The sequence below is a fragment of the Ursus americanus genome, chromosome 1 (genome assembly GCF_024610735.1).
Source record: "Ursus americanus isolate L20-20 chromosome 1, mUrsAme1.1.p, whole genome shotgun sequence".
Lineage (NCBI taxonomy): Eukaryota > Metazoa > Chordata > Mammalia > Carnivora > Ursidae > Ursus > Ursus americanus.
Window position 1 is genome coordinate 55921474 of NC_142127.1, and position 17716 is coordinate 55939189.

A 17716-nucleotide genomic window follows, 5' to 3' on the forward strand; every position below is an offset into this window, starting at 1 on the left:
ATGAGAAGCACAGGGAAAGGGTATTTAGCCTCTGTCTTCTAGGACTCCAGATTTCAGAATAAAGAAGTCACATTTTGTTTTAATCAAACATTTTAGAAAATAATGGTAGAAAAAATTTAAAGCTTTGGAGAACATAATTCGAATAAATTCAAATATGCAGAATTCATCAGATTATGTTATAGAAACCAGGATGACTTAATTCTCCCTAGATTTTATGAACCATCTTTATTAACAGAAACCAAACTTACTGTCCAAAGTGATAACATATCAAAGAAATACATATCAAAATATGCTGCCATTATTAATAGTTTTTAACATCTTTATTGCATTTACAATGTGTGGAACATTATAGGGATTTACAGTAGAGGCCAAATATCCCAGCCCTTAAAAATTGAATAGGAAAGATTGGATGAACCATACATAAATATCTTTGAAAACAAGCATTAGAAACATACATGATTATAATTTTACAGGCTTATACAAGTAACTGCTATATGTAATATAACAGGCAGGAAGGGTAAAACACAGTGAATAAGAAAGTCACTAGAATGTGAAGTAACTATAGCAAGGTGGTACTAAACAAAAAGACAACACAGAATATATGATTTGTAAAGGCTGAAATGTCCTGCAAAAAACATAGCTATCCTCTATCACAACTGTGAGGTAGAATTCTTCCCATCCCGTTTTCTGGTTCCTTGACCACCAATTGGGGGGCTTTCCCATCCAGATGGTTCTCACATTGCTGTACTCAGGACAGACTAGTAGTACACATTTCTGACTACCCCTTCTACCCCAATTGAACAGAAATAATCTTTTCTGCTTAATTGGTCTTATTTCACCTACTGAAAACGGGTGGCAAAAGTTAGTAAAATAAACAAACCAGTGCTGTTTCTTCTAGCTAATAGATCACCATGCTTGGGAAATGCTTAATCCTTCAAGAAAGTGAAACTAATGCTAAAATTTCAGGCATAGAAACCCGCTGGGGAGCTGCTTTGGGCAGACAGGTATTTCTTTCCTCAAAGAACACCAACTGCCAACTGTTAATAATGCCATTTCTATCACAAACCCACTTCTAATATTTCAAATATGAATCATAAAAATAGTTTACACCTTTCTACACATCCAAAATATAGTGAAAATCCGGGACACAGTATAACCACATAGGAAAAGGTATAGCAGTTTCTTTTAAAACTACCCTACGACACAGAAATTCTAATCCTAGGTATTCACCCAAGAGAAATAAAAGCCTATCTTCACATTAGACTTACATTAAGAATAATCATAGCAGTTTTATTTATAACTACTAACGGTGGAAACAGCCCAGGTATTCATAAATAGGAAAACGGGTAAACTGCAATATATTCATACAATGGAATACAACTCAGCAATAAAAAGGAATGAACTACTAAAACACCTAACAACATGGATATATTTCTAAACCATGGTATGTGAAGAGGCTTCTAGAAAGAATACATGCTGTGTGGCTATATTTACATAAAGATCTAGAACAGATCAATTTGATTCCTGGTAGACAAAAGAACAGTGGTTGCCTTTGGGAGGGTAGAGTGGGTTCAAGGATTGACTAGAAAGGACCAAAGGGTAATTTTCTGATAACATTTTATATTTTGGTAGCGCTGTATGCATTTTTCAAAACTAAGAGATGCATATTTAAGATTTATGCACTTCATTGTATGCTAATTTTACATAAAAAATGTGGTAAGCCCATACTGAGCTCTAGTTAATGATATGTATGCTGAAGTTATTAGTAGGAAAAGTGAAGATGCCTGCAATTTGATGAATTGATGGATGGACAGATATGTGATAATGTAAGCATAATTAATGCTAACTAGCATCTGGGTAATTGATACACTAGCATCTGGGTAATTGATACACTATAAAATTTTAACTTTTTTATATGTTTGAAAAATTTTATACAATGTTTGGAGAAAAATTCCAGGGTGCAACACTTACCAAATAATGCCACCAAGAACTACATTACCAATCTCATGGCAAGATAATCATCAAATTCTTCCTATCAGTGTCAATTTAGAAACTTAAGACCTTGTGAAAAGATATTCCTGAGTGTGAGGTGATCAATCAGCTCTCAAATCTATTCTGTCAGTTACATTTTGATCCCCTCACACTTTAAAAAAATACACATATAGATCTCATATTCTCAACAAATTTGTTGGCTGTGTAGACTAATTGTAAGAGTAAGATGAAGAAACATTCTTAACAGAAAAATTAAGCAAAGACATTTCTGACTTCTAAACTACAAAAGAACTACGGCAACTATAATTAAAAAAGACATGTAGACCCAAAACACGATGTGAGGTTTGATCCCACTGCACAGGCCCCTATGTTCTGAGTGGAAGGGCATCTGAATTACCCTGTCTCTCCAAGGAGGGACTCATTTGGGGGTGCCCTAAAGTGATGGCATGTAACTTGTAAATACTTCTAAGGTGACTCCTTGAGATTCACTAAGACTGGCTTCAGACATCAACAGCCTTTTGTCAGAAGCAGTTTTCCACATGCCTGACTTAAAATCCATTAACAACACTGTGCTTATTATTTTGCGGCTGGTAACTATCTTCAGTTATTTGCTAAGAATTTCTATATAACTATATAGTGATTATATATATATATATATATATATATATATATATATATATATATATATATATACAGCGCCTCATAAGGGTTCTCTAACAAAAATAATCTTGAGTCTAAAAAACTTACTCATTGCTTTCAAAATACTTAGTCACAGTTCTGGCTTCCCTTTGATCTCTAAGTGCTTCATGTTCTAGTACAGGCTCTGCTTTTCTTGAAGCACATGGACTAGTGTCGTCAAGTTTTCAAGTTTGCTTTAAAATACTGCAGTCATGTTATTTAGGATCAGATCTATGAACGTTTTTCAGTCTTCAAACATTCCCCAGTATTTATGCTATTTCACGGAGCAGCCCTAGTTCTAGCAGTCTATTACAGGGCCAGTCTTTGTTATTGTCACTGCTCAAGTTGATACCAAGACTGCTCTTCTCTAACCATAATAGTACTAATGATAGTTTCAACTCATGCTTGTTACCTCATTATTAGGATACTTTAAACAGCTTTGTGCTTTTGTTGTTTTCACCGGTTGGTGCTGACTATCTGAGATCCACTCTGAATAGGACTTTTACTTACTTATTTATTAATGGCACTGTGTCATGTCCTGTCACCCTCAAAGTAGATGATACTCCTCACTTGTCTTCCATCTTGCTGGTCTATCGTCCTGCCATAAAAGAGTTAATCTGTCAGATTTAAAAGTCTTGTTATTTACTGATGAGCTCACCGACTCCACCCTTAGTATTTCCAGTATGTAATTCCAAATGTAAGGGAAATGGAACTCAGAGAGGTGAGCACAGTGCCATTTCCCCCATGACCCCATGCTCGTCATCTGAGACAAGAGTGACATTAAAGAAAGCTATTTTTTATTTTGAAAATATAATTATAATAATAATTCCTTCCACGTTGGATAACATTGTAGTTTTCAACACATTTTTAAATATGATTGTATTTACAGACCCAGAGTAGTTTAGAAATTTTTACAAATGTCAGTAAATGGAAAAGCCAGATTTTGAGTCAGAGATTCAAACTCCAAACTCTTTCCATTATATTTATTACAGTTCTTACTTTGGCTTTTTTATGATCTTTACTATGCTTGCCATTATTTATGCTTCTTAGCTAAACCTAGACATTTCCATGGCACACACTGAAGCTACATAACGTCAGATGTTAAATCAATACTTAATTTTGCCTCATCAAGGTATTTGTTGCCCTTCATACCAGTATATTTTCCACTTCCAACTGAAGCTTTTTATTTTTAGAACTGAAAGTTAACAATGTAGGTTTGCTAATTAGATAAACTGGTGAGGTATGTTCTAGGCTATCTTCTTAATTTTAGGGAATTTTTCCTTTGGGGGTTTAACCAACGATATCTCAACCATGTAACTCTTGTCACTGATGATATTTACTGATGTTAGTTTTGCATACCATTTTCAATAAGCTCAAGATGTGGAGGACTTTAGCAACTAAAGCATGTTTAGTTCTTAGGAACCACAGGGTTTTACTATGGTCCTGTGAGGATGGGAAGAGGACACAGCAATATCCAATTTCTCTGGCAGGGAACTTACAATGTTGTAGAGAATTCTGAGTTCTTTCTCTGACTGTAGACTATACAGTGAGTTACGTTCAGCTAATCTCACAATGATGCTGTTGGTTACAAAAGGTTTACAACAGAGAGTATGGCTTGCTCAGCACTATCAGAAATGTAATAGTCATGTTCACCTTAAAGAGTATGCCACCAACAATAACAACAAACTAAACAGCACACCCCATATTTCAACTGACAGGGTAATGAAACAACACATCAATACTAGTTAACACTCAGGAGCACTGGCCAATTTAAATGCCTACAAAATGAGAGTAGTAGCCAATCTTCTACACAGTAATGAAGCCTAGACCTGCCATCAACATCCTGGCTGGCAGGCTGAGCAGTTTCATCACCATCATCAATGAGTCACCTTAGCAGAATAAGGTCGCCAACAATGAGGACTGGGAATTAAGTTAATTTTATCTGAAATAAAGTTACCACCTTTGCATCTTAACTCTGCTGGGCCAGATGTGTGAAGAACAGATGATAAAACTGAGTTTACAGAGGAGCAAATATACAGTAATAAAGCAAGAGAAAAAAAAATCCCCCAAACCGAAACGAACAAATAAAAAACAAAACAAAACTAGCCCAATTAACACTTCAAGAATTCCCTGAGATAAGCTAGAGTAATGTGGAAAGTTGTGGCATATACCAATAATGGCACATAGAAATGATGGTTCTTTCTCTATTTGTGGGCCAACATTAATTCATGATGTACAAAGAACTCATGCTTTCAAACAGACTGCAGTCGCTTCCTTCACATGTATTCTAAGTAAACTATAATGCTATGAAAAAACCACATTAGGGCATTGTTGGCTTTTTCAATCATCACTGTATGTATACATACAGATATACATACAGAAAGTAGCAGCAAAGTTACAAATGAAGAGCAACAGTATTATGTCGAAAGCATATTCAGTTTCATCTAAAATCCTCAAATTACAAATAACATTTCTAGATGATGCCTTATTTTGCTCTTGCTGTAGGCTGGATAGCTTAATGCATATTAAAAATTAACTCACTGGACAGTAAAGTAGTTGATGATAAAACTAAGAGTCCCATTACTTACAGCTCAGTTCCTTTCTAGCAAAGTCTTAATAAAAACATTCTTAGTACTCTGAAATTCAGAATAGATATTGAGTGTAACTACATACCTATATTACCTAATATTTAAGTATCTAAAATACCAAATGACTTCCTTATGAGTAGATTAATTCATAAACCAGTCATAATTTCAGGAAATATGTTTAAAACACACTTCAGACTACAATACAGAGGGGATTATTACTAATGCCTATGACCAATCATATACAGAGGAAGTGAGCAACTATTACATATGAGCAAAAGGCTGGGAACAGGAGAGTCCTACAGGATCCTTTCCCTCAACAGAGATTATAACGTGGCAGGCACAGACATCAAAATAAACAAATGTAGCAAGTGGTTAGCACCATTACGAAGACTGAAATGAAGAATCACAAAAGGTCATGCTCAAAAGTTAAGTCCTGAAAGACTGAGAGGATATCAAATACAGAATTTCCAGAATGTTCTCAGCAGTGGCAGCATAAGAAAAAAGGGAGCAATCAGGTGTTGCCCCCAGATTTTCTGGCATGTTTGACTAGAAAAAAATTAACCAAAATTGCTCAGAGATAAGAAAAGTGAATAGGATGACTTCATCTAGGCTGAAATGTCAAATAGGTAGTTGAAAGTATGAGTCTGAAATTTTGGACCAGATATGGAACACAAAACACTGGGATAAAATAGAAACCCCAAGGATGAGATCCCTCCAGAAGCATTCTGAAGACAGAATCTGAGAGTGCATTTTAGCAGATACACTTTAAGAGTTATGTGACTGCACTCACAGTTATGGCAGAGGATGACATCTTTAAGGGACGAGACACCACCCAGGAAAGGTTGCTCAATGGTGTAAATGTTGCAGACACAGAGAAGGATAAGAAATGCAGATGAAAGAAACAATCATTCAATTCAGGAATTGAGAGCCCACTGAGAACAGTTTCACTGAAGTGCTGTGTAAAACCAGATTGCAAGGCGTTGAACAGTGAGCGATGAGGATGCAGGGGGAATGGATATGGATTTCTCCAAGAGGTCTGGCAGGGAAGAAGGCTGGAGAAACCAGCAGGTTCAGAGGAAGTTTTTTGCATTGGAGGATACATGAACATTTTTGTGGACATGAAAAAGGAACCAGCATACAATTCTTTGCATAATTTTGTATTGATCACAGACTAAAAAATTATTTTTAATCTTTTTCAAAAAATTTTCTGAAATAAAAATAAACACAAAAAGTATGTATTTTACCATTTAAACTTAATATAAACTTAAAAGCACATTTTATAAATTTTACTTCTAAAAGAGCTGGACAATTTTTGTTATTAGACTGCTTCAGAATTTTGTTTCTAGTCTATCATGAGAAATTAAATTTTATTAACAATTGCTATTTTCATTCCAGAAAGATTCCTCTGATATAAAGGATTACACTTAGTAATTAAGTATGCCTTCTTTACCAACCCTCCTCTCCAAAGACAAAGTATCTTCAGGGTAGTTAATAATTTGGATATTTTTCAACCTGAAGAAGAGAACAACTAGAACTAGTATTCCATTATTTTTAAGTTCTTTAAGATCTAAATTGCTCTTCGCAATTATTTTTCATAATTAAACATGCTTATTTATTATATTTACATGCTTACATATGAATTTCCTGGCTAAAATACATGCTACCAACATGAAAAAACAAATATTAAACCATCCTCACAATCCTAAGAATGCCCTTTGAAATAAGGCACTCATGTTTGGAAACAGGATATAACCACCAAATTAAATAAGATGTTTAAAAGAAGCCTTTTATTAAGCACAAACAACTTTTAATACATTATCAATACAAATAGGAAAATGTCTTTTAATGAATATGATATATCAAAGATCTGAAGGTTTTCTTCATACTGACACAATAAAAATAATCAATTTTGAAGAATTACAAAGTAAAATTTTTGAGTACACCACTGTCTACTAATAACAATTTAACTATAGTCTAAATTTACTACATCACTTGGGGAGGGAGGTCAACCATTTTTTATATAGAGAATTCCTAAACTCTTATTAGCACCATTCAAAGCTTATTATCAGTTGTTCATCTACAAATTGACAGGTCAGGTAAAGCTTTAAAGCAAGTTTTCAGTGCAATGTTTACAGTTCCTTCTTTTAAGATACTTGGAGTCTATGGTCTCAAAGCAAGTTAAATAATGATGCCTTGGTAGTTGCAAGGTGTTAACATGTAGAAAGAAATGTAAAATGGAAAGAAATGAGGCTTATCCTGGCTGTGAAATGTATCTTAATGTATTGCAGCTAATGCTGTAGTATGCCAACGACATGCGGGATTATGAACTGCAGATTTGTGGGAAGCTGGTAGCTATTAGCTCTCTGTGGTCATCATTTCAGGATGTCTCAGCTGCTGCCTTTTGAGACTAACCAGTTTCATCCTGTCTCTGATGTGTTCTGCAGTGGAAGCCATGTCACTTGGACTCCCAAAATATTGTTCAGTTCTAAAAATCAAAACAAACAGAAAAACCACAATCAGATTAATACAAATCCACTGACCGTAGCAAATGCAAAAGGGAGAAAAGATTACCATAAATATTATATATGTGATATGGCATTAGTTCACTTGCAGACCATACTGCTTATCTCTGAGTAGTAATTCAGTGGGAGAAACATTTTTAAATGGCATAAAATGTATTAAGACATGTTGAGAGAAAAAGATTAGTGGTATCGAATGTCGTATTATATGTACTTATGATAATCTCAATCGATCAAACGATGCAACCAAACAATGAAACAATAAAGGAAACAATGCAACGTTGGAGATATTCTACTTTTCAGTTTTGGGTGCATAAGCATCACAAACATAAAATTTGTATGTGTTCTTCAAGGATAAGGGCTATGTACACCAAATGTCTAAAACAGCTGGCAAGTAAAATATCTGTTTAATGTTAAGGCATCATTTGGGACTTTAACAGATAAAATCACTTAATGTTATCCTACTTGAAAAGATACTGTATTCAGAGTCACAGAATCTTTTAGAGTTAGAAGAGTTCTTAGAAATTATCTGGTTAAGCTCTGTATTTTTTAAGATTAGAAAACTAAGGCCTAGAAAATTAAATGACTTAACTAGGATCACACAGTGGGAAAACCAACATTTGAACCGGAATCTTCAAGCAATGAATCTAGAGAGATCATCTGATTTATTTTTCCAGGACAATGTTATGAGAGATAAATCTGAACAAGCTTGCTGTCAAACAAATTTCATATAGCATCAACAGGTTATCATATAAATGGAACAGAATAACAATTCCAAATATTAAAGGTGGTGGTTGTGAAATCTGAATATACAGTACTGACTTATTCCTCAATCTTAAAACCATGAGGAAATACTATATGGACTATTTGTAGAACACAGGAGGAGAAGTCCAAGCAAAAATACTAGTTATAGATGCTCCTAGGCTGACCTGAGTCGAACGGAGATGGTGTTAACAACCAGTTGTGAAGCGTAGAAATGGGGGTAGGGACTCTCTTGGAATGGAACAACCAGAAGGCACCCACCCCTCTAATATTCTTACAAGCTAAATTTATACATTTTTAGATTTTATTCTTTTATATACATTGCAGATATCTAATATGAATTTAGGCTACTTCTGATAGTTCAATTTTGGCTATGATGAAAGATTATCTAAATACAAACTACGAATTATATTCTCTCAAGGGAATAAAATTGTATCTTCCCAAAATCTATTCCAAATAATCATTTGAAGTTCAAGACACAGTAGTAATGGCACTTACTCTGTGTCAGATTTAGGGTTTTTTGTTGTTTTTTCTTTTTTTTAAGATTTTATTTATTATAGAGAGAGTGCAAGTGGGGGGAGGGGGAGTGGGAGAGAGAGAATCTCAAGCAGGCTCTGCACCCAGCACAGAGCCAGACTCTGGGCTGGATCCTACAACCCCGGAGATCATGACCTGAGGTGAAACGAAGAATAAGACACTTAACTGGGTGACTGAGCCACCCAGGCGCCCCTATGCCAGATTCGTTTTCAAGTAATTTATATACATTTAACTCATGTAATTCCCCTGCCCCTGTCACCTGAAAAGGTATGAATAATACATCCCTATTTTTAGATGATGGAATTGAGGCACAGAAAGACTGAGTGGCTTGCCCAAGGTGTTACTGCTAGTAAGTGGTGGAGCTGAGATTTAAACCCAAGAAATCTGATTCTAGAGACCACAATCCTATGCTTACACTATACTACAGGGTAAGGATAGAGGCATCCAAGTGATTTGATTTCTCTGTCATCTGAATTAAATATCCTCTGGATTACCTCTACATTATTTTCACTGATGTCGGATCCTCGGGGATGAAGCTCCTTCAGATTCATTTACTGGTCCATTTAATTTGCACGAGATTACTTCCTACTTTTATTATTAACTTTTGAAATGGAAAGGAATGTGGGAATCAGGACCCCATCATTTTACAAATGAAGAAATTCGGATTCCATATAGCATACAGAAAAGAGAATACGTTCGGAGTTGGATCAACCTGAGACTGTATCCCAATTCTACTTAGAAGCTGTGAAATCCTGAGCACCTACTTAATCTTTCTGAGCTTCACGTTTTTACATCTGTAAATCAGGAATAATCATACTGGTCTAGCACTGTTTGGTCAAAAATAATGAGGTGAAGTGTTTAACTTGATGTTTGATGTACTATAAGCTTACTAAACCTTACAACCCTGTACTCCCCTTCCCTGCCCTGGATGAAGCCCACAGGCATCCTACTCCCTATTATCAGAGCCAAGGCTAGAACCCAGGATATCAACCTTCTACAACAAGCTGTCAAGAAGCACCACATTTGACAGCAGCAAGTACTAACTGATACTGTTGCTAAGAGCTGAGTTTGTATTTCTTTTCATTACAAACCAATTTACTGTGGAACTGAAGATGTGAACCAAAGCTAATTTACTTGGCTTTTTAAAAAATAGATTTTCTTCTCTTGATGATTTCACTTTAAGACCTCACCGATAAAAAGACAAACTTATAAGAACATGTACCATACCCATCAGGATAAACTACAGGAACAGTTAATCTATCCAAAAGTGATTTCCCAACTGCTTCAATTTCATCAAATTGCTCCTCATCATTAATAGCTTCAGGCTCTTCTGGACAGTCTTGCAAAATCTGCAACAAATAAAATGGCAACACCAATCAACAGATATAGAAAGGCAATCAAGCTCATGTGAATTCAGTAGATTGAAGGTGTTTTTATTTTGTTCTTAGCATCTCCATGTACACCATTGTACAAGACTGGTTACTGGTGAAGTTGGCTCAAAAATTTCAAATAAAATGAAATATATAACCCTTACTAATAATATATAATTGTCTATATATATTGTGTCTATAAAAGTCTATGGTGATTTCCAAGAAAAAAATAATACTAGACTACTATTTGGAAAGTAAGTTCAAACTGCACTTAAGAAATATTCCATCATTCATTCATTATTTATTGTACTAAATGTTTATTTAGCAGCTTGGGAAGTGACTGAATATAGATTTTGACCTCAAACAGCTTACAGACTTCAAAAATGAAAGAAAATATAAATCCCAAGCAACATATACTCAGAGTACAAACACATAACTGATGGAATGACCTACACAGGCACTTTATAGTTATTTTAAAAACTGATCTGCTGACTAACCTGATATAAACTGATAAGGTTCTAATGCAAATGCAGGAAGTTCTACAGTCCTTGATAAAATACTGTTTTCCTTAACTATTACCATTTAAATTTAACAAGAGGAGGAAAGGAAGGAAGAAAAAACTGCTATTATAATAGCTAAATCTACAGGCATTGACCCACACTAGTCAATATAGTAGCAAGCAGCCTAGTGAACACTTGAAAGGTGGCTAGTCCAAAATGAGATGTGCTTTAAGTCCAACATACACACCAGATTATAAGAAAAAACACTGCAAAATGTGCGGAAGGGAGAAGAAAAAGAAGTATTTATTTTTGCAACTATTTTTGCATTATACTCAATCTAATATGTTTATTTCAGCATTACTCATAAATAGCTTTATATAAAAGTCTAGATTTTCCCAGTCATTATACTATACAGGTTGCTTATAGTTATGATTATATTTATGCTTACCGGTATAAAATAAAAATCAAGAAGAAAGTAATATCTGATAACAAAAAGCTTGACAAACCTTAAGCAGTAAAGAACCTTAAATTGTGCTTATTATAAGCATGATAAAGGCCATGTAGCAAAAGAAAAAGGAACATTAATATTCTATGCAAAACAACTCTCAACCATTTACATTCTTATACGGCCTCACAACTCTAGATCTTAAAATGTCCTTGCAGATATATTTTAAGTTTTTATTTAGATTCCAGTCAGTTAACATACAGTGTAATTAGTTTCAGGTGTACAATACAGTGATTCATCACTTACAACACCTGATGCTCACTACAAGTGCCCTCCTTAATCCCATCATCACCTATTAACTCATCGCCCACTCACCTCCCCTCTGATAACATCTCTGTTCTCTATAGTTAAGTCTGTTTCTTGATTTGCCTCTTCTTTTCCCCTTTGCTCATTTGTTTTGTTTCTTAAATTCCACATGAGTGAAATCATACAGTATTTGTCTTTCTTTGACTGATTTCGCTTAGCATAATCCTCTCTAGTTCCATACATGTGGTGGCAAACGGCAAGATTTCATTCTTTTTTATAGCTGAATAATATTCCATTGTGTGTATACCCCACATCTTCTTTATCTATTATCTATGGATGGACACTTGGGCTGCTTCCATAACTTGGGTTATTGCAGATAACGCTGTTATCATCAGGGTGCATGTATCACTCTGAATTAGTATTTTTGTATTCTTTGGATAAATCCCTAATAGTGGGATTGCTGGATTTAAGGGCAGTTCTATTTTTAACTCTCTGAGGAAACTCCATATTGTTTTCTGGAGTGGTCTTGCAGATACATTTTGAAAGCAGTATTTTTTTTTTAAAGATTTTATTTATTTATTCGACAGAGGTAGAGACAGCCAGCGAGAGAGGGAACACAAGCAGGGGGAGTGGGAGAGGAAGAAGCAGGCTTCTAGCAGAGGAGCCTGATGTGGGGCTCGATCCCATAACGCCGGGATCACGCCCTGAGCCGAAGGCAGACGCTTAACCGCTGTGCCACCCAGGCGCCCCTTGAAAGCAGTATCTTAAAAAGTTATCAGTAGTGTTAGAAATTGGGTCAGTAGGGGGCGCCTGGGTGGCACAGCAGTTAAGCGTCTGCCTTCAGCTCAGGGCGTGATCCTGGCGCTCTGGGATCCAGTCCCACATCAGGCTCCTCCGCTATGAGCCTGCTTCTTCCTCTCCCACTCCCCCTGCTTGTGTTCCCTCTCTCGCTGGCTGTCTCTACCTCTGTCGAATAAATAAATAAAATCTTTAAAAAAAAAAAAAAAAAGAAATTGGGTCAGTAGTCACCCTTGGACAGGAGGCAGGGGCAGCAGGAACAATGTAACTAAAAGAGGGCGGGAGAGCTTCTGGGGTGCTGGTAATGTTCTGTTGTTTGAATAGTGTGCTGATAACACAGATGTGCTCACTTTGTGAAAATTCATTGAACAGACTGAATTCAACAAACATTTATGATCTGTACCCTTTTCTGTGTTAATATACTTCAATAAAAGCTTTTCATTAAAACAATCAGTAGGGGCACCTGGGTGGCCCAGCCAGTTAAGCATCTGCCTTTGGCTCAGGTCATGATCTTAGGGTCCTGGGATCGAGCCCCGAGTCGGGCTCCCTGCTCAGTGGGAAGAGTGTTTCTCGCCCTTCCTCTGCCATTACCCCCTGCTTGTGCACACACACTCTCTCTCTAATAAATAAATAAAATCTTAAAAAAAATAAAACAATCAGTAGATAAACAAGTTAAGCCATTTTATATACTTTTACCTTCATCATTGTTAGGCCTATTTTAAACAAAAACACTGACCTGTGGAGTTCAGTGATCAGCTCAGCAAGAGTTAACTATAAAAACTTCCCAACAGAGGTACAGTAGAATACTGCCCAATTCCTGAGATTCCTGGTCATATCTCTTCTGTTCTACAAACTAGGCTATATCACATTTACATCTTCAGTTTCTCACTTTTCATACTGTATTGAACACCCCCTACACATAAACTTTCATTGTGAGAGATCAAAACAAAGTTAGCTACATAACAAAGCTCCTCTTCAGAGTGGAAATGTAAGGGTTGGGTGCTATAAATTTTCTCCATGCAGAGTTTAGAAAAGGGATCTACTGAAAATCTGGCCAAATAACACTACACATTGCATTTTTGGTTTCCAGGACTAATAAATTCATTAAATAATAAATTCTAGAATGAATCTTTAAAGATAATATATGGAAAAAGGTTTTATCTATATCTTTATTCTCATTATTTTTAGCTGGGTAGTCTCTACTTTAAACCTTATAAAATTACAAAGTGCCCTTTTAAAAAATTTATGACAATTAGTAGTTGCAGAGGCAAAAAGTCCTTTCCTTGCATAATGAAAGCGATGGCAGTTGTGCCACCCTAAAGATAGAGAGCTCATTCTGGGGGTCAGGTTTGGTAAGAAGAGAAGCACTGTTGAGAGAGGACTCTTACTTAGATGGTTTTGGATTTCTCCAACCACAATAAGCCAGCACTGGTGTGGATTATACTATGAGAATTTGATTTGATCTCTCTAAGACAATATAGTATATCTAAACGAACTTTTAACAATGGGATTAATATAAGCTGGAAAAAAACCACAGGCTAATCACATAATTATAATATTAAAATTAATACATTTTAAACATACACAATAAATACTACTGAGACTACATTTTTTAAAAAGCAAACCTTTTCGGCATTTGAGTGAAATGCTATAGCCATTTCCAGCCTATGCACTCTCTCTTCAGATGCTATTGTAAATTGCTTCCATACTCTGTTCAGTCGAGGAAGTGTGTCTCCAGATGACCGAGATGTGCAGCGCAGAGATTGACACAACACAACTGTGGCCTGTAGCAACTGTCTTCCATAGTCATAAGTGCTCTAAAAAAGAAAAAGTAAACATGAAATTATAGTAAAAGAATTCTGAAAAGAGAGATGGGAAAGTGTGCAGGAGGACTGTGGTTGCAAATAAGTAACACTACTGGAAATCAATACTGAATGACTCCACTGGCACTTACTACTACAAATTAACTGCAGCCATATAAAAAAGGTCGGGGAAGCAATACTTTGAATTTCTAGTAAGTTTCTTTCTTGTAAGGCTTTGCTCTCTTCTGTTTTCCCCATCTCATTCTTGTCAATTCCACAGACCAAAAAGAATGTCTGATCATTCATTACCCAGAACAAATGGGTAAAGATGGGTTCTTTATAGGGTACTTTATATCCCATACAGGAAAGCACAATTGTTCACTGAAAACTCATTTATTAGCAAAAATAAATTAAGATACTTTTCACACACACATGCACAACATCTGTATTGTTACCCTAACACTGGTAAGATAGAGAAACTGGGGTTTCTACTATACCGCTATTAACACACATTTCTTATTAACTTTCGTGAATGAACAGCTGGATTGCCTAAAAAAATGGCATAATATAAAACATAAATCAGGGGGAGCATACAGAACCTGTATTCAGGAAAACATAAACCATCTCAAGTTTATGCAGGCTACTTTTGATGCACCAGCTGACATTTTCTTAGTTCTGTGATATTTCTGGAATAACATAACTAACCTTCTTGGACTTGGAGGGTTAAGTTACATTATAATCATGCAGAAAGCTACTCAAACACTGAGCTTGTAGAAAAGGAAGATAACCAGTTCTGCACCTGTGCAACATCAACAAATTTTCTATGCTTTTCCAGTAAAACTTTCGTTTCCTGAGCATCATCACCCAATCTGATGTGGGTCTTAAGCAGGGCATCCAGAAGTTCACTTAGCCATTCTACTGCCTAAATAAAAATAAAGAACAGTGAAGCTGGATCCATAACTCTTATTATACCAAAACACCATATTTATAAAAAGAAAAATTACTACCATATGATTAATTAATCTATTAGTTATAACCTAAGTTCTTAATAGCTTATTTCATTTAATGAAAGCTACATGAATTAATGACCTTTCCTCCCCCTCAAAATTTTTAAAATCTAAGGACAAGATATATTAAAGAGAAGCACTTTTAAAAAATTAATAGCACATGATTTATATTAATAGATCGCGTGTTCTCCTTAATGTCCAAGCACTGGGTATTATAGAAGACTGATGAATCACTGAAATCTACCTCTGAAACTAGTAATACACCATATTTTAATTAATTGAATTTAAATTAAAAAAAGATTGTATGTTTATGTAATATGGATCTTACTGGAATCTCATTAGAGATTTATGTTATTATTTAAAATCATAAAGTTCCTCTAGGTCAAGCTGAAATGATGTTCTCTGATGCTAACTACAAAAAGATAGCATATGGTTTATCTAGTTGAAAAACCCTCCTGCAAGTTAAAAAAGCAATGTGCTACACCAGCTTTAATCCTAGCATGTAACTAACAAGTCCACAATTATAAATAATAATCCCAATTTCTCACTCAATAGAGGATCTCATTGAGAAGATAAGTCAAATGAGGTCAGTAAAATAACTGGAAATAAAAAACACTTTGTTATTTTAATAAGATAAACTAGAATTTGACTTAATGCAATTTCTTTCTTAGGACCATGAAAAGTACACTTTTTTTACAGTTAGGTAAAATCAATCTTTTAAGAGAAAACAACTACATCATGTGCCTGATTGATCTTTTACCTGGGCGGCATCTTCTTCACATTTAAACAACTGCACCATCTGAAGCATCTTTAACCTTCGCACATCTACCATGTCTTCACATCTAATAAACCCAAACATAAAGGTAGAACATCATTTCAGTTTCGTTAATATACAACTATTTTACCATCATCATCTGGCACACATGTTTTGTAGTATACTAAAATACTTAATCCGATACACCATGGAGACTTCAACTACTTTGTATTGATTTGTAAGAATTTTAAGGACATCTATGTTACATCAAAATATCAAAACTTCAAAATACCTGAAAGATACCTAATTACAAACCCTCCTGAGGATAGAATGGAGTCTGTGAAATAATGAAGCAAAGCATAAACAAAGTATTACACTAAAACCCAAAGATATCTCCATTGCCAGTTAGCATTAAAAAAGCCTCAAAGATTAAACATATAGTTTCTCAAATACTAATTCTGAGGAAGGAAAGAAAACAAAAAAGTTATGAGGAAGGATACTATATCATAATTAAAGGCTCTATCCAACAAAAAGATCTAACAACTGTAAATATTTATGCTCTTAATTTGGGAGCAGCCAATTATATAAACCAATAACAAAATTAAAGAAACACATTGATAATAATACAATAATGGTAGGGGACTTCAATAGCCCACTCACTGCAATGGACAGATCATCTAAGCAGAAGACCAACAAGGAAACAAGGGCTTTGAATGATACACTGGACAAGATGGACTTCACAGATACATTAAGAGCATTTCATCCTAAAACAACAGAATACACATTCTTCTCAAGTGTACATGGAACATTCTCCAGAACAGATCACATACTGGGTCACAAATCAGGTCTCAACCAGTACCAAAATTGGGATTACTCCCTACATATTTTCAGACCACAATGTGTTGAAACTTGAACTCAATCACAAGAAGAAATTCAGAAAGAACTCAAATACATGGAGGCTGAAGAATATCCTACTAAAGAATGAACGGGTCAACCAGGAAATTCAAGAAGAATTCAAAAAATTCATGGAAACAAATGAAAATGAAAACACAACTGTTTAAAACCTTTGGGATGCAACAAAGGCAGTCCTAAGAGAGAAATATATAGCAAAACAAGCCTTTCTCAAGAAACAAGAAAGGTCTCAAATGCACAACCTAACTTTATACCTAAAGAGCTGGAGATAGAACAGCAAATAAAGCCTAAATGCAATAGGAGAAGAGAATTAATAAAGATTAGAGCAATGAAATCAATGAAATAGAAAAACCAAAAGAACAGAACAGAGCAACAAAACTTGGAGCTGGTTCTTTGAAAGAATTAATAGGATCAATAAACCCTTGGCCAGACTTATCAAAAAGAGAAAGGACCCAAATAAATAAAATCATGAATGAAAGAAGAGCGATCACAACCAACACTGAAGAAATACAAACAATTAAAAGAACATATTATGAGCAACTATATGCCAACAAATTAGGCAATCTGGAAGAAATGGATGCATTCCTAGAAAGGTATAAACTACTAAAACTGAAACAGGAAAAAACAGAAAACCTGAACAGACCCATAACCAGCAAGGAAATGGAAACAGTAATCAAAAATCTCCCAAAAAACAAGAATCCAGAGCTAGAAGGCTTCCCAGGGGAATTCTACCAAACTTTTAAAGA

General features: G+C 35.2%; 1 protein-coding gene across 7 annotated transcripts in view; it reads right to left on the reverse strand.

Annotated features, from left to right (window-relative positions):
• Window positions 1-206: 206 nt before the first annotated feature.
• Window positions 207-17716, reverse strand: part of SESTD1 (SEC14 and spectrin domain containing 1) — a 150876-nt gene continuing 133366 nt past the window's right edge. For 5 of the 7 annotated variants that reach the window (XM_045806226.2, XM_087861837.1, XM_045806227.2 and 2 more), the window contains 5 exons: window positions 16065-16146; window positions 15097-15219; window positions 14121-14312; window positions 10304-10425; window positions 207-7743 (listed from right to left, as the gene is read on the reverse strand). In XM_045806226.2, coding sequence (XP_045662182.1) covers window positions 7614-7743; window positions 10304-10425; window positions 14121-14312; window positions 15097-15219; window positions 16065-16146 — 649 coding nt within the window. In that variant the 3' untranslated portion in view covers window positions 207-7613. Of the gene's footprint in view, window positions 7744-10303; window positions 10426-14120; window positions 14313-15002; window positions 15220-16064; window positions 16147-17716 lie in introns of those variants that run through there. The other 2 variants (XM_045806232.2, XM_087861846.1) reach the window with 2 other exon arrangements.